At 42.8% G+C, this 26,954-nt stretch overlaps 2 protein-coding genes across 2 annotated transcripts in view; one reads left to right on the top strand and one right to left on the bottom strand.

Moving 5' to 3' along the window:
• The window catches only part of HDHD2 (haloacid dehalogenase-like hydrolase domain containing 2), a 38,986-nt gene extending 27,746 nt beyond the window's left edge, over positions 1-11,240 (top strand). The window contains exons 4-6 of the mRNA XM_012642633.1: positions 2,018-2,277; positions 5,645-5,708; positions 9,849-11,240. Of these exons, the coding sequence (XP_012498087.1) occupies positions 2,018-2,277; positions 5,645-5,708; positions 9,849-9,952 (428 nt within the window). The 3' untranslated portion in view covers positions 9,953-11,240. The remainder of the gene's footprint in view (positions 1-2,017; positions 2,278-5,644; positions 5,709-9,848) is intronic.
• A 5,228-nt stretch (positions 11,241-16,468) lies between these two features.
• The window catches only part of KATNAL2 (katanin p60 subunit A-like 2), a 76,057-nt gene continuing 65,571 nt past the window's right edge, over positions 16,469-26,954 (bottom strand). Inside the window, 3 exon segments of the mRNA XM_012642632.1 lie at positions 16,469-16,608; positions 17,134-17,236; positions 18,063-18,225. Coding sequence (XP_012498086.1) covers positions 16,469-16,608; positions 17,134-17,236; positions 18,063-18,225 — 406 coding nt within the window.

Here is a 26,954-nt window from a genome sequence, read left to right as displayed (position 1 = left end):
TAATCTTAGTAGAGACGGGGTCTCGCTCTTGCTCAAGCTGGTTTGGAACTCCTGAGCTCAAACAATCCGCCTGCCTCGGCCTCCCAGAGAGCTAGGATTACAGGTGTGAGCCACCGCGCCTGGCCCCAACACATGAATTTTGGGGGACACATTCAAACCATAGTAACAACCAACTGTTTAATAAGTATAAAAATACTCCAGGTATCAGGGTGTTTATTTTTGATATTTAAAAAATGTTTGATTATAAAAGATATTTTATTCTGTGTCCTATAAAACATTTACCTCTCAGTCCATCCTGAATATGCCTTGGCTCGTCAAAGGATTCAGTAAAGTTTATGCTGTGCAGAGAAGAACAGGAGAAGCAGGAACCATTTCCCTGAGAGAAGCATATCTTCTCCAGCCTAGTGTAGAACCAGATCCCATTTAGAGAAATGTGGAGGAACCCACAGTTTCTACTCTTCCAGGGCAGGCACTGAAGTACTGCCTGGGAATTAAGTAGGCACATCAATCAGGCTGATAAGTCTTATCTCCAGTTAATATATAATAAAATATTAACAAAGCTAAATCAAATGAGTTTTTAGTTTAGCTATATAAGTGGAAAGCAATTTTGAGGTCTGTTGCATAAAGAATTTCAGTTCCGAGGTAGAGGAACAAATAAATGGGCTTGGGGATGGGGTGGCAGGAGGGGAGATAGAGAAATCGCATTATCTCATTGCTGTCAGCTGTAGGTCTTTAAGGCCAGTGGAGTGGCTTTGCCAGGTTTCCTAACAGTTGGATTTCAAGATCTGCTTTACGAAATAAATTTGTATTAATATGAGTAAATAAATTTGAAGGATCTCTCCTATGCTGTGAGCAATATGTAGTAACAAACAGTAAGGCCCTGTAATAGTCCAATATTGGTTTTTTCTTAATAAAATATTTAATCATAAATGTCCGAATACTGAATCTCCCATAGGAAGGCATTTCCATGCCCACTGACAAGAATTTAGCAGTTTCATACTTGAGCACTTAATTACTTGTAACTGAAGGGTAAGATGTGATGAATTTTTCCTCGATGGACATAGTAAATATTTTAACCAACTAGATGACTTAAAGTAAATTAAGCTAGTGAGGTATTACATTGGTTAAAAGCAGTTTAAGAAATATGTCATGTCCTATATGCCATTAGATGATAATATGTGTGTGAGTACTTCTGCCATGTGACTAAAGGGTGCATTATTGGGATGATGACGTGTTTTGAGATGGATATTGGGAGGTAAATATTAAATTCATGGGGATTTTTCTATTTGTTTTGTTTTGCCTGTCTCTAATGAGGAGCCTTAGCTGTACATAGCGTTTGCTTACCAAACTAATGGGGAAAACTCTTTATGCGCTTTTGTTCGGTGGGAGAGTGTTGTTTGTCCTGTATCAGGACGAAGGAAAGGGACTTGACAGCGAAAGCTCTCCCTAGACCTCGTTAGTGTGTTCTTCAGGGAAGACGGCCTGACTTGCAAAGTAATGTCAAAAACAGTCAAAGGTAGAATAAAGAGGTAAAAGTATAAGCAGAAACTCTTGTAAAATGCTCTATTAAATTTCTGAATTAAAAAGGAACTTAGATTTTGTAGTAGAAGAAACAGGAATTCAAATATTTTAGGAGTTAACTTAGTATGTCACTGCAGCAACAATTGTGTAGTATTGTAAAAGGCTCAAGAGCCTCCTGCCTACCATTAGGGAAGGTTGAAACAACTTGTCTCATTAAGTTAAGCTTCTTCCCTTGAGTATCTTATTTAGCATTAGTTCTCTTAATTCTCTTTCTCTGGCGATTTGGGTAAAATGTCTGAAACCACTAAAGGTAAAAGGTTGAAGCAATCCCAAATTTAATAATCTATCACCTTTCTTTAGTGTATCTGAGTGTAATTCCCAGAAGTTCTTTGTGAATTCATTAGAAGACATCAAGTCATTAAAAGTTAATAAGAAACTATTTGTTTCTGTGTGAATAAAACCTCTTCCTAAGTCTGACATTCTTTCCCCGTCATAGAAGCCTTGCTTTTAGCCAATTTCCATTTTCTCGGTCTCCCTAGGTTACTCCTGGATGGGGCACCTCTGATAGCAATCCACAAAGCCAGGTATTACAAGAGGAAAGATGGCTTAGCCCTGGGGCCTGGACCATTTGTGACTGCTTTAGAGTATGCCACAGACACCAAAGCCACAGTGGTGGGAAAGCCAGAGAGGACGTTCTTTTTGGAAGCATTGCGGGGAACTGGCTGTGAACCCGAGGAGGCCGTCATGATAGGAGATGTAAGTAGAAGAGCCCAGGAGGTGCTCCAAGCTCACCTGTCATGATGGGAGAACCAGCTTTAAGACACTGCTTTGGGGAGGCAGACCTTCTTGTTGCTGACGATATAGGTGGTATGAATGGCTACCTATAAAATGGGCTTTCCTGTAGATGTCAGTGGTATTTTTTTAAAGAACCGAAATTTTAATTATTTCTCACAGTTCTCCATAGTGTGTGTGTGTGTGTGTGTGTGTGTGTGTGTGTGTATAGTCATTAAATAGGAAATGTCTGATTTCAAATCAAAAGTTTAATTTATTATATCTCAAACAAGAAGCAGTACAATTAATCAAAGTATGCACCTAAACTGTCGACACAGTTTTGTAGTAGCTTGTTTATGGCAGCAGCAAAGAAACCTGGAGAGCAAGTGGCAATGAAATCGCGAAAGGCATTTTCCACAGCCTGTTGAGAATTGAATATTTTTCCTTGCAAGAGGTAGTCCAAAGCCTAGAAGAAGTGGTAGTCTGTTGGTACAAGGTCTGGTGAATATAATATGGTGGATAACAGAGAGTTTCCAAGTCCAACCTCCTACAAATTGCTCTGTAGTTTGAGCAGTGTTGTTTGTGTGACATGTGGTTGAGCGTTGTCTTAAAAGAGCATTGGCCTGTCTCTGTTGACCAGTGTCAGCTGCTTAATCACAAGCATCCTCATCATTTTGTCCAGTTGGTTGCTGTAGACATTGCTATAATCAGTTGACCAGGTTTCACAAAGCTATAGTGGATAATGCCAGCACTGCACCACCAAACAGACACCGTTAGCTTTTTTGGATAAATATTCGGTTTTGGACTGAGTTTTGGCAACTCATCTTTATCCAACCATGGTGCCGAACACTTGTGATTGTCAAAAAGAATCCATTTTTGTCACATGTAACAATACAGTGTAGAAATTATTCACCTTTATGTTGTGACAGTAAAGAAAGATAAGCTTCAAGACGATTTCTCTTCTGACGCTCATTTAATTCATGCAGAACCCATCTATCCGTCTTTTTTACCTTGCCGATGTGTTTCAGATGGCCCAATATTGTTGGAATAGCAATGTCAAACCTTGCTGCTAATTCACGCGTAGGTTGAGATGGATTTGCTTCCACTACAGATTTCAGCTCATCATTATCCACCTTGGTCTCAGGTCACCCATGTGGCTCATTTTCAAGATTAAAATCACGAGAATGGAACTTCTCAAACCATCGTCGTATTGTGTGCTCATTAGCCACATCTTTCCCAAACATTTTGTTGATATTTCAAGCTGTCTGCACAGCATTGGTGCCAGGATGGAACTTATATTCTAAAATAACACAAACTTTTTACTTATTCGTGGTTTCACAAAAATTGCTCTTTAAAAAACTTTGGAAGATAATCACAAGCCAAACCATGCATTTGAAAGAATGAGGATGTACTTTCACAATAAAAATAAAACAAGAAATGTCAAAGTGAAATGTCAGAGATATCAACTGTCAAACTTAGTACTTAAGGAAATCGGACGTTTCATATTTAATAACCTAATACATATAATTCAAAAAACCATTCTATTACAAGGCAATTAAATGCTTTATGTATCTTTTGGAGGCAAACCCCTACACAAATGTAAATTTTTTTGAATGCTACTTATTCAGAGAACAACCTCTATACCTAAAGAATTCTACCAATATTGATTTTTTTCTTGGCGTATGCTCTACAGAAGAACTTCCCAATCAGTGTGCCACAAATAGCTAAAGATATTGATTGTCTCAGCCCTTTGAGTGGCAGGGCTGAGCCTGAGATGATTAGAGGCCCTGGCTGGTCACTTGTGGCCATGAGCACCTTGTCAGCTTACCCCAGTATACTAGGCAAATGTCATTTCCAGGGTGTCATAATGGGAAAGGAGCTGGCAAGCACACTGCCACGTGGTAAGTTGGTGGCAAGGATTATATTCAATTTTTAAATAATAACATGTCAAGCTGGGAGGGACCATCATGATTATCTATTCTAAACCTCTTCATTTTATAGACTGGGAAACTGAAGCCCAAAGAGATCAATCTCCGTGTCGGAATTCCCACAGCTAATTAGTAGCACAGCTGGGAGTAGAACTGCTGGGGCCTCTGGACTCCCTCCTAGCTGTCTTGTCTTAGGATGGTGGAAATGTATCCCGGTCCTCCTGATTTCATCTTCTGTTACTATAATCATTCTCCTGAAATCAAATAGGACAATCATTGAACTCAATGGTATTTTGAGAAACCGTCTTTTCATTCACACCTGTTCCTCTTGGCAAGGCTTTATCTGCCTTTCCTAGACAAATGTGTCTGAAGAAGTGGTTATCTGAGCTGGAGATTTCAGAATTCTTTATCCCAGGAGGTGCTGGTACTGGGACAGGATGGCGGGTGGGACGGGCATGTGACAGCTGTGCTCAGCTGTGTGGAGGGTTGTTACCCAAGAGTGGCAGGTCTTCCCTTCCTCTTCCTCATCGACTTTTCCCCACCTCCCTTCTCCTTCTCCCTCTTCCTCATCTCCACTCTTTAACAGGGCAAGTTTAGCTGTAACAGAAAAGGTTTTAAATTGGACCTTGAATGAAGATTTAGACATTCTGAAACTCATTTGCAAGGGCTGCTGTTGAACAATATTAATGATTTTTGAGGGAAAAAACCTTTCTTCAGGCATGATCTGAAGAATCCCACTTATAGACATGAGGTGGCAGAGTTGATTTTCTTGATGATTCTTCCAGTCCTTGGATTTTTTAATTACCTTGCATTCATCATCACAATCAACCAAATATATTTATCCCTGTCTTGGATAAGAATTGGATAGAGGAGCTCCCTTTTCAGACAGATCTGTTGTTCCCAAGTGTGAAGTGAACATCAGACAGCCACAGAGTCTAAGTGTACTGATTTGACTTGATTCTACCTGTTACGGACAATTGGATGGAAAGTAAGGATAATATATTATGTGGGCTGCAGAAAAGCTATCTTCTGAATCTAGTTCATTCATTGTCTGCAGTTGGATTATTTACTTTAAAAGCCGCCAAATGGATAGAATGCTTTTTTCCATGATCTGTTTAAAGAAGAGATAGATGTATGTGTGGCAAAGCATGAAGAATTGTAACTCTACTCTCTGTGTGGTTACTGGGATTACGACTTTATTGTACACCTTCCACCTGTTACTCTTCCCTTCCAAATGTGGTATGCTTCCTTGGAGTATTACATGGAGATTCACCCCTTTTTACATCTTCCTCTCTTTTTTATTTTAAGAAAAAAACATGGGATTATAGTTGGCCATCCTAGCCTACTCGATTAAATCAGTTGGTAAGGTGTGTTGGCTAGGTAACTGTAGACACTGGACTAAATGCTCTCTTAATGCTTTTTAGGATTGCAGGGACGATGTTGGTGGGGCTCAGAATGCCGGCATGCTGGGCATCTTAGTGAAAACTGGTATGTATCTTCTCCATAAGCCTTTTCTCAAACAGCATGGTTGAATACATAGTTGCTTAAAGAACAGTCTTTTCAGAAATGGCAGAGCCCTGGGCACTTTTATTCTTTTTCTGCTACAAAGCAGAAATAAAATGGGTTTAGGATTATAGGGAAAAAACACTGGGAGAGGGCCTGTGCTATACAAAGGTAGGAAGATCAGGGCTCAGAGGTCTTTTAACACTTACCCAGAGATAACCATTCACAGTTGGCGATTAGCATGTATATGATTTCCTGGATATATAGTTCACCACATCAGAATGGAGCAAAGGACCATGTAAAAATCCCTTCTGTTTTTGTGCCAGCTGTAAGATGATGAAGTTGATCTCTTTAGGAACTGACCAGCTAAGTGATCTGATTCTTTGTGTTAGTGTTTTGCACTTTAAAAAAAAAAAGAAAAGAAAAAACTTTTTTTCTTGTCTTTTCACTTACTGTTTTTAGTAATTAAAAGTTTAGGAAGTTATTTCCTGCTCCAAAATTAGGGCTACTCTGTATGGTCCCTTCAGTAAATTTAGGGAAAAGGAAAGCCCTCGCTGGGGAGGATTCAGCTAATTCAGTGTTACGAGTACCACTGACTGGGTAAGTGTCTTGGGTCCTGGTCACAGCTCTGTGCTGACCAGCTGAGGGAGACTCTGGTCAAGGTTCTTCCCCTCTCTGGGCCCTGCAAGCATGATGGGGTTGGACTGGTGCCTTCCAGCCCTCGTAGTAATCCATGTGGAGTCCTTTCAAGGTAAGGAAAGAACAAATATGGGAGCTGTGAGTAGGGTTGGATTGGGAAGTTAATGAGCTTTTTCATTTATAATGAAAAGGTTCCTGCCCTTCACCCCGCCTCCAAATGACCCCTGCTACATTTGGAACTAATAGCACGTGACAGCCAAAAATCTCGTCCAGTGATTGTCACAGGGCTCTTATAAATCCAGTAGCGGATAAATAGTTCCATAGATGTTTCTGTGAGCTCATTTGCCTGGTTTCATATAATGGTAGTAAAAGTCTTTAACAGGCTGTTCACGAAAGGGAAGATTTAAATATAAAAGTCACAGAAGAGTTAGTTGGGAAATTTTTTAGAAAAAGTGACTGTGATGTTTGTTCAAGAAAGTGTGGTTGCATAAAAACTATTTTGACTTTAAAAATAGAAATAAGAATATGCAGTTGGAGCTACAATTGGATAAGAAGTGTGTGGCAAGGTTCCCCATGAACAAAGACTGAAAACACCGGCTGCTTGGTCCTGGGGCCTGGAGTGAACCACTGGAGCCTTGCAGACGGTGACCCCATCACTCTAGAATCAGTGCAGTGGGTCTTTTCTAATTCCCCAGTCGAAATGATCATCACCTTCCTAGGAACATTACAGCCCCGTGATAGAAGTGTGAAATAGTCAAGAAAAATAGCCACACTCCCTTGTATCTTTATTTTCAAATTCCTGCCTTTTGCAATTGTATTTTCTGGTCATTGAAGAAATCCTCAGGTAACTGTTTTTGCCCTTGTGTATTATTCTCATGAATGTTTTCTTTCTTTAGCTCACGTAAGTAAGGATTTACTAAGCAGCACAACGGGACCTGTGCCCGTGTCCGGGTAGGCCCAGCTCCCCCTGGCCGGTCTCCGCTGGCTCTGCCCTCTCTTCTGACTGGCAGTTGGTTGTGACCGGCCTGTCACAGAGGCATCAGTTTAGTCTTAGAGAAGCCAATGGGATAACACAATCAAATCCAACATGTATAATTAGTAAAGCATCTAAGTCCGGCTCATGAAAACAGGCACATTTATACTGTTGTTCTTCATTCAGAAAAAGCATGAATAAGCCCACTGTTCTAGAAGCGTGCAGAACAGCCAGCTCCATTGACAGATTGTAACTCAGTGCAGTGGACTCGTGCTAGGCTTCCCAGTGTTTAACAATTACTGTAAATATTTTAATGCACGTTCAATAATAACTGCTTTTTGTGGATAGCCTTGAGCAATTTTGTTTCTCAATGGGCAGCACAAAATAGATGCTCAGTATACATTTGCTGAGTTATTTGTTAATAAAGATTTTTGACTAATCCTAACCAGAATTTATTTCTGTTTACCATGTGAAACAATCATTTAGAAAAAAATGGGATCTCTCTTTGTCCTATGTCATCAACATCGCTTCCTGTATTCTCCCTCCATTCATCATTCACCCAGCCAGGAGAGCACAGGCTGCCGCAGCAAGTGAGTCAGGCTTGAGTGATGCAGGCTGCTTCATTCGCTCAGCAGACATTATTGAGCACCTGCTGTGTACCAGGCACAGTGCTAGGTGCTAGAACTAGAACATCTACCTAAGCCACTTGTGTCAATTTTTTAGGAACCCCACTTGCAGAGCGAGACTAAGCAAAAGCATTCTAGAAACCCTTAACTCCATGGACAAAAAACTTATGTATTTCCCCGTTGGGCCACTGGATCCAGGACGTAGGTGGTATAGCAATAGTTAGTCACTAATTTACCTATAAGGCCCGTAGAAACCTTGCAAAGGAATACATACTTAATGGGATTTCAGCTTGAGAAAAAAACCATCAGTAGAATTTGCTGCGTGGACCGCACTGTGGACAGGCGCCTTGAGAGTGCTAGTGTGAGTGAGCTATGTATTAATTACCTCTGTCCATCTGACGCGGGTTCCTCTCTGGTAAGAATTTATGGTCAGCAAGATAGGAGAGGAAGCAGCTTCACCCCAATGCAAAAGTGTGGAAAATGGGGCTTTTCAGGCTTCGTGTTTGCTAGGCAAAGCCTCTTAAAGTGGTAGTTGTAGAAAACGGTGGGTCCATTGTTGAGGGAGCTGGGTTTAGGCAGAGAAAACTGGGAAAAGCAGAAGAATAAATAGCAGAGGTGACAGAAAAGGGGATGAGAGAGCAAGGAGAGAGGCAAAGTGCAGAGGCAGCCCTAGTAGCTCAGGGTGGGACCTGCCTTCGGCATGTCCTCCCTCCCTCCCTCCGTTCCTTCATCCGATCTTTAAAAAAAAATTATGAAATGCTTACTGTGTGCTAGTCACCGTGTTAGGTGCTAGGAGTACACCAGGGCGTATAACACACATAGTTCCTGCTCTCAGGGAACCTCCAGTCTTAGATGTGAGACAGACGTTAAACAAATGCATAATTACAAATTGCTGTAAATGTTGTGGAGGCAAAGAACAGGCGCTAGGAGAGGGAAGAACAAGCAGGGGATCTAATTTGGATGGAAGGTGGGGTCTAACCCCGAGCATGAAGGAGGCAGTCAGGTGAGGAGAAGGTTCCAGGCCCAGGGAATGCAGGTGTGAAGGCCCTCCAAGGAGCCAGGTGCAGTCTAGGGCTGCAGCCTGGTGAGCAAGCAGCACAGGCAAAGGTTAGAGGGTCGCTGGGCCAGATGACAAAGGGCCCGGTAGGCAACAGTAGAGATTTTGGATTCTTTCTGAAGGGTATTGGGACCCGTTAAGGGTGTTTAAATAGGTACCATGCGCCTTCTGATTTACATTTGCAGAAGCTCTCTGTGACCACCATGCGGAATGATTCCTCTGCTGCGTTCGGTGTTCAATTATATGCCAGGCACTAGGAACAGCAGGCTGTCTTGAATTCAAGCGTCGGGGAGAGTTAGGCAGTGAGCCTGTCATGTGGCGCCTGCCTTGCGGCTTGTCCTGCCTGGCCCCAGCGTGAGCATCCATCACTCCTTCCCTCCCCGGCCCTGGGCGCTCATTTGCCAGGCTCCCCAGGCCTCTGCTTGGCAGCAGCACGTGCTGCTGACGAGGCCTCTGCCCTGTGGGGCCTGGGCTTCCATTTTAAAGCGTGGATTTAATCACCATTCTGTCTTTAGGGCTGAAGGTAGGGGAAAGAAAATGATCTCATCAACTGTAACGATTTGAAGGGAGCTTTAGCTGTCAGGTGACCCAGTACCTGTGACTGTCCATTGTGAATGACCAAAGGGCCTGGGAAAACGCTGAATGTGACATTTCTTCGAATTGCCTCATTGCACCCTAAAGCCTCAATACCAGGTGCTTTGGGAGATGCGGAACCCCTGGTTGTCTAGTAATTGTGAGAGTGGTTCTGTGGCGGCCCAGGTGCTCACGGGCTAGGAGTCATTTGGCATGCTGGCCGTAGCCTTTGTTCACTGACTTTACTTTCGTTTCAGGGAAATACCGAGCAGCAGATGAAGAAAAAATTAATCCACCTCCTTACTTGACTTGTGAGAGCTTTCCTCACGCTGTGGACCACATTCTGCAGCATCTACTGTGAACCATTACGTGCATCTGAAGCAACTCTAAACGCAGCTTTTCATTGTCTGGAATGAATCCCTTCCCAACTCAATGCCAGCATCGATAGACACGTACCACTCAGTGCTGATCCTGTTTTAACCCTCTTTTATTGTGCATTAATTAGAAAGAAAGGCATTGAATTGCAGCCAGCAACTAAGCCTCACTAATCCCTTTTGTTTTAGTTGGTAACAGAAGATGAGACCCAAAGAAAGGGAAAGCTGAGATTTTGTGCCATTCCTTTTAAAATATTCATCAGGTTGGGCAGGCCTGGGAGGGAGACGCTACTGCGGGGGCGAGTGTTCGCTGCTGTCTCCTCACTGGGAAACAGGAGGGGAGGGGGGAATTCAGACTGTGAATAAAGTCGAATGGTGGTTTTTAAATTATAAAGTAATGCACTAAAAGGTGCATTAGGCTGTAGTTTTAATATCAAGTTCAACTGTGAACTCCATCAGAAGTGCCAAGCAGAGTATAAGACATAAGCAGCAAAGCGAATTGTCCTTTCGCCCAAGTGAGACAGTGAATTTGCTTTAACAGATGTTGAAAAGTAGATTTTCTACTGTATTCCCAGCACGGGTGACTTCTTTTCTCTTCATTAGCCAGAGATGACTAATTTAAATTTAGAACCGGATTTTAATTTAAAATAATATTTCCATTAATAACCTATTCATTGCAGATACCTATTATACCGTGTAACAGTTGTTTTGGAAATTTTATGTAAAATTAAAACTATCAGTATTTTACAGATGTTTTAATTAGACATTGTTATTAACAGGAACAGTGCAGAAACTAAAATCAAGCCTTTAATGTCTTACAGACCATGCATTTTTGAAGTTAGTGTCCACCAGGGTCCTATTAACTGTACATTTGCAAGATTTCATTATTTTTGCCTCTGACACTCTGGGAAAAATCTTTTAGAAGCTATTGGGACAGATTCAAGCTTTTATGTACTTGGTTACTACAGCTGTAAAATGAAATCTCGTCTTGGAGCATGGATTATTCTTCTCCTGTTAAACCCACCAAAATGAAGGGGACTAAGTAGGTAATGATTTTCCTGGTGCATTTGCATACTGTGATAATCCTGGGCCTTCGCAGTTGTTTCACAGGGCTCTTGGGCATTGAATTATTAGAATGTAATTGTACATGATTGTAGTGTTCACCTTATTGAAACTCACACTGATGTTAATGAGCTTCGGCTTTTGATGCTTGTTTAGAGATCAGCTTGGTCTTAGATGGAAGGGAGGAAAGCTAAATAAATGGTAGTTTGGTGAGCACTCCGTTCTTGTTTTTGCAAATACCCCAACTTAGCTCTTAACACTCCCTGGACTGTAAAAGACAGATGTGATGTGACGAACACTCCAAATCAGCAGGATGAGGGGAGTAGCTAAGAGCAGAGACCGTGGAGCCTGCCCAGCACTTAACCAGCCCTCTGACCTTGGCCGCGTCACCTCGCCTCTCATCCCTTCTTTCCTTACCTGTAAAATCTCCATTTTACGGATGACGATAGCGCCCACCAGGGAGAGTCGGTGTGAACGTTAAATGCGTGAACCATGTATTAAGTACTTAGAATAGAATTGGGCAGATGGTCCGTGCTGTGCGTTTGCTATGATGATGCAGGTGTGGCAAGACCGTCCACGTTTAACAATCTGAAAAGGCTTGGTAAAATTTGTCTCTATAGTTATCTCAGCGGAGAAAGTCTTCGTGAGGAGTAAAAAAAAAAGAGATACTCTACTACATTCTGACTTCTTCAGGGCAAAGCCACGTAGAGAAGCTCGGCACAGGAGAGGTCTGTGTGGCGCCTGGTGGATGGGCTGTGCTCAACTTCTGCCTGTTTCTGGGGCGCCCGGGTCAGCGATGCCTTGGACCAAGCATCATCAGGTGTTTGCTGGTTGCTGTGCACTGAGTGCCCTGATGAGTGCGGGAAATAGGCGTGTAAGAAAAGGATTTTGCCTTGAGGACCTTTTCTAGTTGAGGTGCTAAGGAGAGTACGTAAGACATTACTCAAGAACACTGTGAAGACCCAACTCCAGTGTCCCCTCCTCTGATGTCTTCCCTGACTGCGGGATGGAGCAGGGCATCCCCTCCATCGTGCCCACGTGGCTTTTGGTAGGGTGCACTTACATCTTCACCTGGCTCTTCCCCCACTCGGCAGGACTGCATCTCATTCTTTTTTATATCTGCTGCAACACAGGCACTCAGGTGGCTACTGAGCCATGTAAATATCACAGGGATTTAAGGCTAGAAAGCATAGCTGTGAGTACGGAGTAGAAACTGTTTCATTTTGGACTTGTTGCCTTAAAGATGCCTATAGGGGAGGCCCCATCAGACACTTGGAAGTAACGGATCTGGTGCTCTGGAGGCAGGTTAGAGCTAAAGCAAAGAAGTGGACATCACTGATGAGTCAGGGAGTCAACAGGGTAACAGGAGTGGGTAAGATCTGAGCATAACATACCCAGCCAGGAGAAACAGTTCTCTCCTTTCCTCCATTCTACTTCATCCCTGTGGGCCATGAAAATCTTTTGAGATATTCAGTTAACAAAAAACATATAGGGCTTGCTAACTTACCTGTCCACAGATTCATGAGGATAACTAAAAATCTTAATTTAGGTCAAGTTGCTGTAAACATTCCAATCAATGTTGGTCGTGGCTGGTTAGTCTGCCTTGGGCCTCACGGTGGATATTTAGTAACTGCAGTATCTAAAAGGCCTCATTTTCCAGCCATCCCGTTTAAGGGGCTATCTTGTGGGTATTAACCTCAAGGACAATGTTTATATCAGTTTTACTGTAACCCTGTTATGGGCCAGAAAAGGGACCAAGGGACATCTTGGGACTAGAGAGGTTATTAGAGAACACCCATTGTCAGGAGTTAGGTGTCTCCCATCTGCTGGGAGCCAGGTGCATAAGCAGTGTGGAGGAGGGCAAAGCCCATGCAGGGGAGGACACACAGTGGTCCCACCTGCTTCACTCACGCCTCCAGAGTCAGCCACGGGCTCGCAGGGGCCCTACCTCCTAGCGTTCAGCATCTGTAACAGCTGATTGTAATGGCCAGGAGAGGAAAAAGGGGCTAGCCCGCCTCACTCTAAGTGACGGTTCCACCAAGCTTTACCTATAGCTGTGATGTCAGAATTTCCCTTGGAATGATAGGATGTCACTTCACCCTTAATCTCACATTTTAAAACTTACAGTAGCATATTGGACAGGGAAGTTAAGAACACACCTACATTGATTATGTACAGTTGGTTTTGGATCAATGGTTGTCCATGCATTAATAGGCTAAAACTGAAGTCCTTGAGCACCTATAATAAAGAATTTTGAAAACCATACTAATCTGTTTCACTAAAACACTACCTTGAGTAGTAACATCCCTGTATCATATTAGCGGTTGTTTGCATAGGGCCATGTTTGCATTATCATGTTTATTTGACACAAGTCACAAAAGCCTTTTTTCGGCATAAATGCACGAGGCCTCTGCTGGCTTTTGTATCATACCAGCCATCAATGTTTTCTATCTCAAAGCATGTTGCTATCTTTAAGGAGCAGTAACAAGGTGTCAGAGTTCCAGAAATCATTTGTCATGGTACAAAGTGCATAACTCCTAAAATCAGACAGTTTTGAATACCTTACTTTTTCCAATGCTTACCTGTCATACACAGCTCAACTCCTGTTTGTTTGGCTGGCTGATGTGCCTGAGAAAATTAGATATTTATTAAATGCCCCCTGTAGGTAAAGCAGGAAGATGGAACCAAATGTAGCTCTTGCTCCTAACATGGGTATCTCCGAGTTGGGGAACTGAAACATGTAAAAATATATCTAACGACACAAAGTGCTCCAACAAGTTCAAAATGGTTTTGTGTAACTCCTCTCTCTAAGACAAGAGACCACGTGCAGAGAGCTAGCGCACGGGAATAGTAGTCACAACTTAAAGAGTCTGAAGCAAATGCAGCACTCGGCTAGCCTTGGGCCTACTACGCCATTTTAAATAATGTTTCTTTAGCAGTGGAAAAAAGTACCACAATCTTGGAGCTTACATTTGAGGAAGGTAAACAGGCAATGAAACACGTGCACGTGTACACAATACCTAATGCAGTGAGAGATACCAATAAGCGATGGAGAAGAATACAGCTAATGGGGATGCGGTTGGGCTTCAGGTAAGTGTGGGCTGTCAGGGAAGCCTTCTGCAGGTGATGTGAATGAGTGGGAACAGGCCGCGTGAATTCTACAGGCAGATAGTTAACCTTAGTGGCCAACACCTGAACATCAGGACGTTGAAATGCAAATCTATCACTGGGTTTTCTAGGAGGATTGGAGGAGCTGGCAATGCTAGGTGCAAATTTCCGTGCTCAGTTGGAGCCGAGTCACTGCTGTGTCCTTCAGGGGGTCTCTGGCCCTCTCCAGTTTGCCACAGTTCCCACCTCTGCCTTCTCAGCTTACTTCTCTCATTTGCTGCCATGTTTCATGCTCCTGTAGGCCTTTGAGTTGTCACCTCTGCTTTAGAAGAAAATACCACTTGTTGGGTTAAGTTAAATCTTCCTCCAACAACTACCAGACCAATCTCCTATATAAACTTAACACATACTTTAATTTTTAAAAAATAACCATAGAGACTCTAAACAGAGTAGGTAAATCCTATGTTAGTTGGTCTCTTTTTCTCAAAGCCCCACTAAAATAAGAGTAAAGGAATAAAGAAGGTATAAGCCCTAAAGGACAGCTCATAAAGAATGGTAGAGGAGACACCAGTGGACGAAAAGATACAGTAATCTGGGAGGTGGAAAGTAGATGGAATGTTGCTAACTAAAATCAGTGCAAAGAAAATACAACCAAAATTCATCCTGAAGGCTTGGAGGTAGCAGGCAGAGAGGAAGTGAGGTGGAAGGCAGGGTTGAAAAGGGAGGACCTGGCTGAAAATTGGAGCCTTAGAAACTCTCCCCACCCTGAGCAGCAGATGATCATCCCTAGCCAAGGCAGGAGAATGGGGTTTTTCCATTATTCTCTGGAAAGATGGAACCATGGAATTAAGGCCTCGGGGACAGTGGGCATGCTGGCGGGCCGGGGTGAGACACAGCTGGAAACGGGAATTGGGTGTGGATCCGCTCATTCTACAGTGCTCCTCTGGTCCCTGCTCCCTTGGAACACTAGGGCCAGAGCGGGGAGGGAGGGAGTTGGAAGCCTATCTGCTATGTTTGGCCGTTTGGTAAAGAATACCGATGGGCATCAGGCAGATCTGAGATAGCACTGCAGCGACCAGTACCTAATGCTCATGAAGAAGTTTCAGTTCAGCATAAACTGAAATCTTTTTTATTTTAAATTTGTTCTATAAGGCATATTTTCAATTTGACTACAATTTCCACGAAATGACATTTTAAGAGGCATTTGAGAATAATCCACTCAAAATAATCAATACCAGAAAAAAAGCCTTCATTGTGCTTAAAGGGTAAAATCCTTTGGAATACTTAGCCATCCAAAATGCCTCTTTTCCTGGGAGTTTTTGCTCTCTGGAGGAATCTGCCTGCAGGGATGAAGAAAACGAGGCAAGGAAAAGAAAAGAAAATGTTCATAGGTAAGTCCCAGTGTGGGAGAGAAGTGGCGGCACTTAGTGGAAGCCTTCAAAGTTCATCAGGAGTTGAAAGGAGATGCCTCGGATTGTGGGTTTTTGAGAGAGATGCTTCTGAGCTCCTCCCCATAAGGAGCCGGGGAGGAGCCTAAGCAGGGAAGGCTCAGGACGAGTGTTCTAGAAGCTCAGGTGCCCCATCCTAAGCTGTGGATGTTTAGAGTCTGAAGCAAATACAGCACTCAGATAGCCTCAGACAAGGAAGGAGAAAGGCACAGAATGCTGAATGTGAGATGCGCAAAGTGTCAAAAGACGCTATTGGGACCAGAACTCAAGACAGACTGGTAGCTGGTGATGATGGTGTGTAGTCACCCCTGCTATTAGCTCTAGAATCAAAATACTCAGTGAATTTCCAAGCGGGGCTGGTTTGGACAGGGTTTGTGGAAGCTGGTTGGGGTCAGAATCAGGGGAGCGGATGAGATTCGGAATGAGAGAGGCAGACACCTTTCCCCCTCTGCGCCCACCCTTGCCCACCCTTGAACTGCCGGCCAGTCAGATGGTCTGTCAAGCTCAGCTGCTGTTGGCTGCCCCAAGTCAGGCCCATCCCATGCAAGGCCAACACAACTTTTCTAAAAGTTCACAAACAAGGAACATCACAGGAAATTGTTCACGAAGATTTTATGGAATCGAATTGTAAGAAAATTCTCCATTGCATGACCTAATAGCACATATATATATAGCTGAAATCTTCTATATTTTGCTGACATCAATAATGATCAAGTAATGAAAATATGTCAGAGTCCCAAAACAATACAGTTGTTGAAATTAATCCAGTCTTCAAGAATAATTTTCTCTTTTCCATTCCAATCATTATGTTCTCTTCTCACTTACACTAATAAATTAGGAGGCTTCTGTGGTTGCCTTTGTGGCCAGGTCAGGGTAAAGGTGATTTCAAACCGACTCGAACTCTCTCTGCCAGGCTGAGTATCTCTGAGTCATATTCTTTGCGGAGGGTTTGGTGTGAGCTAGCACATCCAAAAAGTCGGCAGTGGTCACTGTATCCAACTGGATCCCAGGTAAATTGCTGCTCTCTAGGTAAAAACACAACAGTAACAGCGCAACAATCGACCTCTTGGTGATCAATGCTCTTCAAACACTAACAGACCTTCTTTTAAGACAATGCATAATGCAGCATTCTTAATGGTTAACGCAGCAAAAGGCAAGACTAAAGAGGGCTGGGGAAAAAATTCTTTAATGTGCAACTGGAGTTAGCCCCTAAAGGCCAGACAAAAAAATGTGACTTAAATGTATCGTTATCAAAGTATTATTTAATATTTATATAGTGCTTCAAATGGATCTAGCCCAACATCAGAGTGTGCCAGAGAAATAAAAGCCTGAGCCCTAAGGAGTTTATCATCTGCGAGCAAAGTCCACCCAGCACAGAACACCAAGGGAGGGATGAGTTCAGTGCAGGAAGGATGCTCTGACCAAAGAACGTGTTGCGAGTGTAAAGAGCTGCCAAGAACAGGCTCCGGGCGCCATCTGCTGGTGAGAGTTGGACTTTTCAACACAAATTTCCCTCCCAGAGCACTTTTGCGGTGTGATCTCAACCATACCTGACTGGTGATTTTCAAGCGCATGGAAGATCTTCCTCACGGGCCGCATGGCTGCTTCCCTGCAGACCAGCTTAATGTCTGAGCCTGAGTAGCCCTCAGTCTCCTGAAACAGCCACAAACCCAGCCGTTGGTCAGCAGGCAGAATGCCAGTGGCCATTACAGTCTTATAGGCAGGACCCGGTATCAGGAGCCCTGTTTAGATTCCGTGTCTGTCACCCATGAACATTAGATGAAGATTCGCAGACAAACAGTGCTTGAGGAAGAATGCTGCAAATATGTTTGGATAATTTAAGTAGCTGGGCAAAGAAAACAACTTCCTAACACACTGGCCTGCCCAAGTTAGCCTACTGGGGACCTTGTGTTCATATCCAAGGATGAGCAAATTTGGGAGGCACTTTTGTTCTTGTAACTAAGATCATGCCTGCCTTTGAGGAACCTCAGAGAACATCGTGTTCAGGTGTTCACCCAAAGCAGGCAACACTTCTACGGCACCCTGAGAATGGACACAGTGATAATGAGGTAACAACCACATACCTAGAGCTTTTCTGCTTGCGAAAGATTTTCATTTAATCATCACAGTAATCCTTATCTGCTACCCATTTTACAGATGGAGACGTTGAGGCTCAGAGAGTAAGTGACTTCCCTGAGGTCACACAGCTAACAAACAGCAGGGCCAGGATTTGACCATAGGTTCCCTGAGTCTAAACCCTAGGCTAGTTCTACTACCTCACATCGTGACTCCCTGCTTGAATGTTTCCAAGTGACAAAGAGCTCATTCTTTCATGAGGAAGAGCCCATTGCATTGCTGGGGCAGCTTGAATCTTTTCTAAGTGTCTCAAGCGCCTAACGGCTCATGGTAAGACCCTGTCTAGAAGACGGCCGTGCGGTGGCCCCTTGGCCTGCACGCTCTCCCCTCCGGGGCAGCCCACCTGGCTCAGCACGCTGTACTCCAGCTCTGTGCGCAGCTCCAGGGCTGTGCTTTTGCTCACAGGGGGCAGCCAGTGGTGGATCATGGCCTGCCTGGCCTCCCTGCAGGGGAGATCAACCAGAATCCTCTTCTCCAGACGGCGTAACATGGCACAGTCCAGCTCCCTGAAATCACATCAAAAAGCAGAGCTGGACAGGGCAGCAAACACACTTCTTAAGCAACGACTATATTTAAGAACAGTTTAGTATTGCAGGAAGCAATTCTGCATTTTAACTAACACTCTACATCTATCCCTGAGTTGATGGGACAATTACTTCATCTTGTTTGGAGAAAGAATTGGTATAAGAAAAAGAAAGAAAAGAAAGGAGGGAGGAAAAAAAGGGAGGAGGGGAAAGAAAGAAAGAAAGTGAGGAAGAAAGAAAGAAAAAGAAAATACACCCCTAGAAAGAAAGAAAGAAAACACACCCCTAAAACTTCACATGCGAAGGAGGTAATTTTAGGTGACTTTAATGTGTTGGGGGAAACCCAACTAACAACCACCAAACATGAGTATTGTCATTGCTGTTGTAACATGAATTATTCAGTCTCATCTTTCCAGGGAGTAAATTATTCCTGACAATAACCTGGGCACTCTGTAAGTACATGAACTCTTCCAGAACTCTCATTTATTCCACTACGCTGGTGGACTTAGGGCCAGTGCACTTCCTGGGTACCCAGTGTAAATGTGGCCCTTTGAGACACTCACTCCTGCTCTTCCCCAAACTGTCAGATCAGGTTTACGCAATTTTGCATCTACAGGCCACTTCCCTAAACTTCTTAATATAAAAATTTCAAACAAACAGAAAAGTAGAATAAAACAGTTGAACACCCACATCTTGATTCAATACCAGTTAACATTTTGCCATATCTGCTTCAAATCTATTTATTTATCCTTGCTAAATTATTTCAAAGTATACTACATCATGAAATCTCATGCCTGAATGCCTTAGCATGCATTTTCCCCAAAAAAGGACATTTTATCACATAGCTACAATACCATTATGACACCTCACAAAACTGGTTCTGTAATGTGTCTAATGTTCAATCTGTATTCAAATTTCTTCAATTGTCCCCCAAATATCTTGTATACTTTTTCCAACCAAAATCCAAGCAAGGAACATACCTAACATATGGTTATGTCTTTTAAATCTCTTTTAATCTAGACCAGTCTACTTGCCCTGGCCTATTTTTAAAAAGATAAGGCCAGTTGCAAAATGTCCCACATTCTGGATTTGTCTGATGTTTTCCTTGTGGTATCAGCTAACTAGTTCCTCTATGCCCCGTCCTCTAAGATGGAAGTTAGTTCTCAAAGCTTAATTAGATTCAGGGTAAGTATTTTTGGCAAATATAATTCAGAGGTGATGTTGTGTTTTCTTATTATATCACATCAGGGTCCACATGTCTGTGTGTCTCACACTTAGTGATATGGTGTTTAATTAGATTCGCAGAACCCACCATAAAGGAAACATCTTCTATTGGCAAATAGTAAGTACTCTACACACGTTACTTTGGAACCATGTGAATACCCAGTTACCCTCCCCTTTCAAGTAGTGGTTTTAGCATCTGTTAATGATCTTTGTCCGAATCAATTATTTCACTAGAGGTTGCAAATGGTGATTTTTGGATACATTTGGATTTTTCATTCTAAAGGTATTTGGAATTATTACAGGATTATATAGCACTCTTATGTAAAGTAGAGTTTTCTCTCATCAACTGAGACTATTTGGTCCCTCTGAATTGCCGTTCCTATTATCAATACATCGTTTTGAGTGTCAGTCTGTAAACTCTTTATGTGGTAAACTTTCAAGCTCCTAGAGGGGAGGGAAACATCTGTTTGATTTTCTAGAATAGAAATTAGGAAACGCCTGTGTTTGGCCTGGCTTAACCATCGATGGAGAGTAACAATGAAAATGTCATCCCCAGATATTTCTCATTCAGAAAGACACTGAGAACATCCGAGGTGTCCTCCCATTCTTCTTACTCTCATTCTGAATCTATGTTACAGTATTTCCTTTTAAATTGAAAAAACAAAAACATACTTCCAGGGAGCATATATGAATCCAAAATTGGAGTGACCAAATTTCTTTAAAGATTGTGTCTTTTCTTCACCTCTTATTGCTCTAACCCTGAGCTGAGAATCTGCGGTCCAGGGCTGCCTCCCTGGCAGGAACAATTATTTTCTTTGTTCTTTATCAGTCTCACCCTGTTGAAATTCATCTCACAGCACTCAGCCACCTCTTCCCTTGCACAATCATTCTCCCTCTCAAGGCCAACATTTATATTCAAGGCACAGGGTCAAGGAAACAAAAAAACCACGCTTCACAACAGAACTTTACCTAGCATTCCAATCCACGCTATGCTCATCTTTGCTTCAAGTGGCTTCTCCTTGTTCACACACCCATTGCAATAATACGCAGCCAGCAGGCATCAGTAATGACGCTGTGTCTTTTGATTGGTCAGTGCTTATACCACACCAGTTGTTTGGTATTTTGAATATCGCCTCTGCACATAAGCCACAAAGATATATTGTCCTTCATGCCCAAAGACATTCCAACAGAAGGCTGTCTGTGTTATTAAGGTTGAAATAAAAATACTTCATTGTTGATGGACTTTAAATTAACTAAGACTGCACTTAAACTTGGGGGTGAAACAATCGCCTCTGCTTCCTTCTGAAACCCACTAAAACAACATTGAACAGGTTTTTAAGGGCCTAAACCTACAAAAGCAAAGAGAATAGGAGAAGAACTGATAGAAACAAAAATGTAAAAGCTGGAAAGCATAATGATGAGTAAAAACTAACTTTTCAGACCTGAGAAGCTGCTCTAAATTGTCAGTAAGGAAAGCCGAGAAACAATCTGATTTGAATCACAGAAACCCCAAGAGACTTGGAATTGGCAGCATCTCACAACTTTAGAAGTGAGGTGAAGGAGGCTCAAAATAAGGGGGTTGGTTGACAGTTTGTATAAGAAACAGATCACAGATTACTTCCCCACCTCCGATAGCAAGGGAACTGCCTCTCCCATTCCCCAACAGAGGGTAAATGGATGGTCTCCAGGCTGGGAAACATCATCCAGAGTTGAGAGCAGTGCGCTGTATTGAAACAATGAGTTGAACTATCTCTAGAATATTGGCAGTCAAGCTCTTACCCTCCAGGCAGGAGATTGCAAGAATCTTCACTTGGAAATCTGCCCAGCCAAAGAGAAAGACCTAAGGACATTGATATTGGGAGATCCTAACACAATATCCCAGTCAAATCCCAGTACATGCAGCCCACAGTTGACAAGCTTTTCCCACACACTCAGAGCTTCCCATGGGGTTTTTTAGTGTGCCCCTCATACACATTCTTAGCAGGCAGCCAGGGAGACCTCCATCTATGGAACACCTCTAACATGAAGACAGAGTCCAAAACAAGTAAACATGGATAAAAAAATAAAAAGAATCTTTAAGGAAATAAGATTCTACAGGGAAATGAAACTTCAAAAAATTAGTATTCTCAGAGAGAGATAAGAAAATATTGTCGTCAAACAAAAGAGTGTCTTAGTACATATTGTGCTGCTGTAACAAAATGCCTGAGACTGGGTAATTTACAAAGAATGGAAATTTAGTCCTCATAGTTTTGGAAGCTGGGAGTCCAAGATCAAGGCATCAGCAGGTTTAGTGTCCAATGAGAGCCTGGTCTCTGCTTCTAAGATGGTGCATCCTCCAGAGGGGAAGAACACTGTGTCCTCATATGATGAAAGACACAAGGCAAAAGAGAGAGACCAAAATCCCTCTGTCAAGCCCTTTTATAATGACATTAATCTATTCATGAGGGTGAAGCCCTCATGACCTAAACATCTCCCAAAGCCTCCACCACCCAACACTGTTGCCTTGGGGATTAAGTTTCCAAATCATGAAATTTGGGGGATGCGTTCAGACCCTAGCAAAGAGAATGCCATTTAAAAAGAACATTCAGAGAAAAACAACAAAACACAATAACTTGGAAATACAAAATAGGATAGAAAAAATTAAAAACAGAAAGGAAAGTTCAGAAGGTAAAGCTGAGGAAATCTCCCATAGGGTAGGACAAGGAAGACACACACAGAAAAAAAAATTCAAAAAGATAAAGAAAAAAAAAAATTTAAAGGAGAACATTATTACAGGACAACCAACATACAAATAATAGGAGTTCCAGAAAAAGAGTATAGAGAAAACAGACGGGAGGATATCAATGAAATAATTCAAGGAAACTTTCCAGAACTCTAGGAAATTATTTTCTGTATTTGAAATATTAATAAAAGCTAATGATTAGTACTTACTAAGTGGTAGATACTATCTTTAGCATTTTACAGGTATTGGTTTCGTTAATTCTCACAATAACCCTACAAGGTAGGGATGAGGATTTTAACTCAGTGAGTCTCTGGAGCCCGTGGTCCAGTTAACTGCAAGTGGATTCCCAAGTCACATCATCCCAGAGAAACTTCAGAACCCAGAGAACAAAGAAATGATCATAATAGCTTCCTGGGAGAAAAAACAGGTTATATAAACAATAAGACTTCTCAATAGCAATGCGGGATATTAAAAGAAAATAGAACGATGCCTTCAAAATTCTGAGAAAAAATAATTTCCAATGTAGAAATCTCATGATCAAACCATCAATTAAGTTGGAGGATAGAATAAAGACATTTTCAACCTACAAAGCCTAAGAAAAATTTACCTCCCATGTACCATTTATCAGGAAAATCCTGAAGGACTCTCTCCAAAGGAAGAGAGTAAACCAAACCACAGGGCTGTAAGGGATTCGAGAAACAGAGGGTCTGACAAGAAAGGGAAGGAATCTCCAGGATGAAGAGGTGAGATCCTGGGTTTCCTCTGTATACTGAGCGCAGAGGACAATCAGTTCACTTTGGAGCTGGTAAGAAGGTTCTGGAAGACATGTCTCCAAGGAGATGGAATTGACAGAATACCTGGTGTGTCTGATGTGTCAAGAGTCAACCCAGACAGTTGGCAGAGAGAAGAAAAGGAGAGGGGAGGGGCAGATCTTTTAACAGAAAGTGAAACCATTACACTCGGAATTCAGTTCAGGGCAGCCATATTTACCACTTACGCATTGTCACTGCGGAGCCTCCCATATACAGAAATGAATAAGACAAAGCTCCTACTCATATGTAACTAACGGCAGTAATTGGGAGGATTGGGCCTTGGCCTGCAAGAATGTAGATCCTGGAAACTTCAAAGACAAAATAAAAGTTGATATCAGACTGAAAACCAGGAAGGAAGAGAAAATAAGCCCTTAGAAAGGGCAGAGCCAGGGGTGATGAGCAGTTGCCATCTTTTCTCCCAAGGCCTTTCCTTGGACCAGCTGCTTCCTCCTAACAAGGCAGGGGACAGCAGAAGCTTGGCTCTTGTGTAGGGACGCCTTCTTGTTGTCCCCATCCCACCCAGAGTGACTTCTTATTTAAAGGAAGACCAGAATGCCCTGGGAAAACGGAGTCGTGCAGAGGGAGGTGGGAAAGCCATCCCTCACTATAGATGTCTGTATTGATCAGCTAATGCCCTAAAGCAAGAGATTCACCTCAAAACTGCTTGTGGGCGCAAAATAAGTGCAACTCTCTGACAGCCAGGCCTGACGAATGCACTTTTCATGACATCAATAATAATATAATCATACAAGGGAGGAAACGAAGGACAAATGGAATGTACCCAGGAATCATTCTTTATGCCAATATATTTATATAAAAAAATTCAACCTGTGGCAACCAGAAAACACTCTCTTTAGCCCCTGCACTTTGAGTTTTAAACCTAGTTATTCTGTTCTCACGTTTCCTTTCTTTTGGTTTTTCAGTACTTCCATCACCTCAAAGATCAAACGGCCAGTACGTGTGAGGCAGCGAAGGCTTACAGACCTCAGAGCCTGGCCCACCGGACCCGCGTCCACTGCTGGAGAAAAGGTGTGGCAGCCACTGGCCACCTCCACAATTCACATGAGTTCCTTGTGCCTGATCACCTGAGCACGTGTGCCAAACTTTCAGATACCTTCCCAAGTCCCCTGTCCTGGCTCCCCTGTTAAACCAGGGGGTTCCTGGGGCAGAGGTCATTCCAAATTTTACAGAATTTGTAAGCAAACATAATTCTAGTTTGCTCCTTCCATAGGTAAAATACGATCAGTGCAAATTATCTCAGCACGCTAAGAGAAAGCAGCCTTCAGTTGTGCAAGCCGTCTTTGCAGCATGTCTATAAGTGAATGGTCAGGACTATCCTTGAAGAGCAGATTGAGGGATCACGATATTCTTTGGCTATTGATGGGGAGCCAATGATTAAAGCATCAAAGAGTGCTTCATCGTCCACAGGGGGCCCTGCATCAGCTGAGCCCTTCCTACAGTTCCCACTTGGGTCAAACTGGTCTGCTTGCCATTCCCTGAATCCACTCTTTGCCATTCTAGTTCTGAGTTTCTACTCAGGCCATTTTCTTCATGTGCAACTTCCATTTTTGTCTATCAAAAGTCAAGGCATGTTTACAGGCCCAGATCAAGTGCTCTCTACCTCATAAAGGCTTTTATATATGTATTTATTTATATATGTCATCAGAAATTGCCTCTCCCTGGTGTATAACTTCATTCTACTCATTGTCTGTCCCAGTCACATGGTGCTGGCTTTATCCCCATCTCACAGTTATCTGTGTTCATATCTCATCAATTATCTCATCAATTTTCCCATCCATGTTTACCAGTTTCCAGGGACCAAGGATTATGCGCCACATGTCTTGGATTCCCTCTCCCTCTATCCTGCAGAATACGCAATAGGTGCTCGGCAAATACCGCCTGCAAGATGAATGGACTTCAGGTGCAGGGCCCCTGGCCTCAGGTTAAATGGCCTGCTTCCTTAAAATCTTGGAGTTATTTATGAAGGGGAATCTGCTTTGTTGAAAATCAGCATTTTATAATCATCGTTAGTTCTAATTAACAGAGAAAAGTAGCATCAACTTGGGCAATGGGAATAAAACATTGTATTTTAATCGTTAGTGAAAATAATGGAAATGATGAGTTTAGGGGATGAGTCATCCAAGTCACTTGGCCCAGCCGTGCTTCTGAAGAGGAGTTGACAGGCATAGCCTCCGGGGACTCCACTTCTCACTCTGAGCAGGAAGCTCACAGGCGTGAAGCCTGGGGACTCGGCAGCAGAGTCGCAGCAATCAGTTCAGTTTATGTCCTACTGATGTCTGGGTTGAGAGCATCATTTCTTTATAGTGAAGAATGAAAATTACTTCTAATTACTCCAATATCAACAAAGAAGATATATTCCTCAATTACTCTTGCCAGAAAATATATTGTCAAAATGGGGGAAATAGTGGGAAGGCTCTGTTTCCAGCAAAAACACGAATTAGATACCCAGAAATCTCTTGTTATAAAGCCCCTTACGAGGCTCAATTAATTACAGGAAATACTTTCTGAATACACAACTGAGCCCACAAGGAGGCAGGGCCACAATTCTCAAGGGCCGAGAATGAAGAGGAAGCCGGAACTCAAAACTGGGCAGCTGAAGTTGAAGTTGTGGCTGATTTGGGGGCATTTGCCTCTTGGTTACAAAAAGGTTTGAGATTTAAAGGCTGCATGCAGAATAGCATAGAAAGTCTTGGAACCATTCAAGATGGAAGGTGGGGTCAAGGCCCGCCACGTAAAGCAAAACACCAGTCTCGCTGAAGGTGGCACGCCTACTCTGAGAGGGTAGGTTGGGAAATCTCCCCACCAGCAATGAAAGGCATCAAAGAAATTTGTCTGCCTTGCAACCTGAGGTGGGAAAAAGTCTTCATGATAAATCAGAATCACAGACCCACCCTCATAGGCATGTTCCAAGAAATCCTGAGCTAAGAAATCAGCTTAAAGTAGCCCAAAGCCTGACACGGTTGAACGTAAATTTTCTCCAGAGGGACCCATGCAAGACTCCTCCAGACAGAGTGCACTTATCAATATATAAGCTCACAGTCTAAAATTACAAAACACGTAACACACCACCATGAATGAGAGTCAGCAGAAAAAACTAACAACAGAAATAGACTCCACTGATATAGAACATAAAATAAATTATGTTGAAAATGTATAAAGAGATAAAAGAGGGAATCAAAAATATGAAGAGCAGACTTTCCCTTCTGACCGAGACAGAGCATCCCATCCTCCCTAGTCCACTGTTTTATGACTAAAACCTCTGGATATAATACAACAAACAAACATAGAAAGACCCTGAAAGGTGGAAAGAGGAGGAAGCCTGGCTGGGGACCTCAGGACTTGAGGAATGACATGGCAGCAAGTACCCTGGGTTTTCTTTCTGTCTCCGGTCTATCCGGATGGGATGCTGGAGTAGCCTGCCACTTGGAACTGCTAATGTGCAGACAGAACGCCCCTGGACAAGCCTACTCTCTCTAGCCAAAGGACTGGGGAAAGGCAGTCTACCAGAACAGAAAACCGCTGGGATGATACCTGCCCTGCTCCAGCCAAACTCCCAAGGAATAGCCGCCCCCACCTCAGTGTGCACGGGGCCCACTTGGGCGCTGAGTCCTGACAGCAGGAAGGAGATGGTTCAACAGGCTGGTGCCAGAGTGACAACCCTCAAGAAAAAGAAAAGAACAGTCAAATAAATTACGGCACACTCATACAGTGGAATCCTATATGGGATTAGGTCGATTTTCAAAGTTGCCCACAGTATATTAAACAAAGAATGAAAAAACAGGCCATAGAATAATATAACATGTATTCGCCAGGCGAACACATTTTTTTTTGCTTCTGCATGTGTGTTCTACATACACACACGTACACACATAGAAGAGTCTGGAAAGATTTCCATCATTGTCCATGGTATAGTTGCAGGGGAGTATTCATTT

The sequence above is a fragment of the Propithecus coquereli genome, unplaced genomic scaffold (assembly GCF_000956105.1).
Source record: "Propithecus coquereli isolate 6110/MARCELLA unplaced genomic scaffold, Pcoq_1.0 Scaffold181, whole genome shotgun sequence".
In the NCBI taxonomy this organism is placed as follows: domain Eukaryota; kingdom Metazoa; phylum Chordata; class Mammalia; order Primates; family Indriidae; genus Propithecus; species Propithecus coquereli.
The sequence above is the reverse complement of the archived record's forward strand: the minus strand, read 5'-3'. Positions and strand labels throughout refer to the sequence as shown.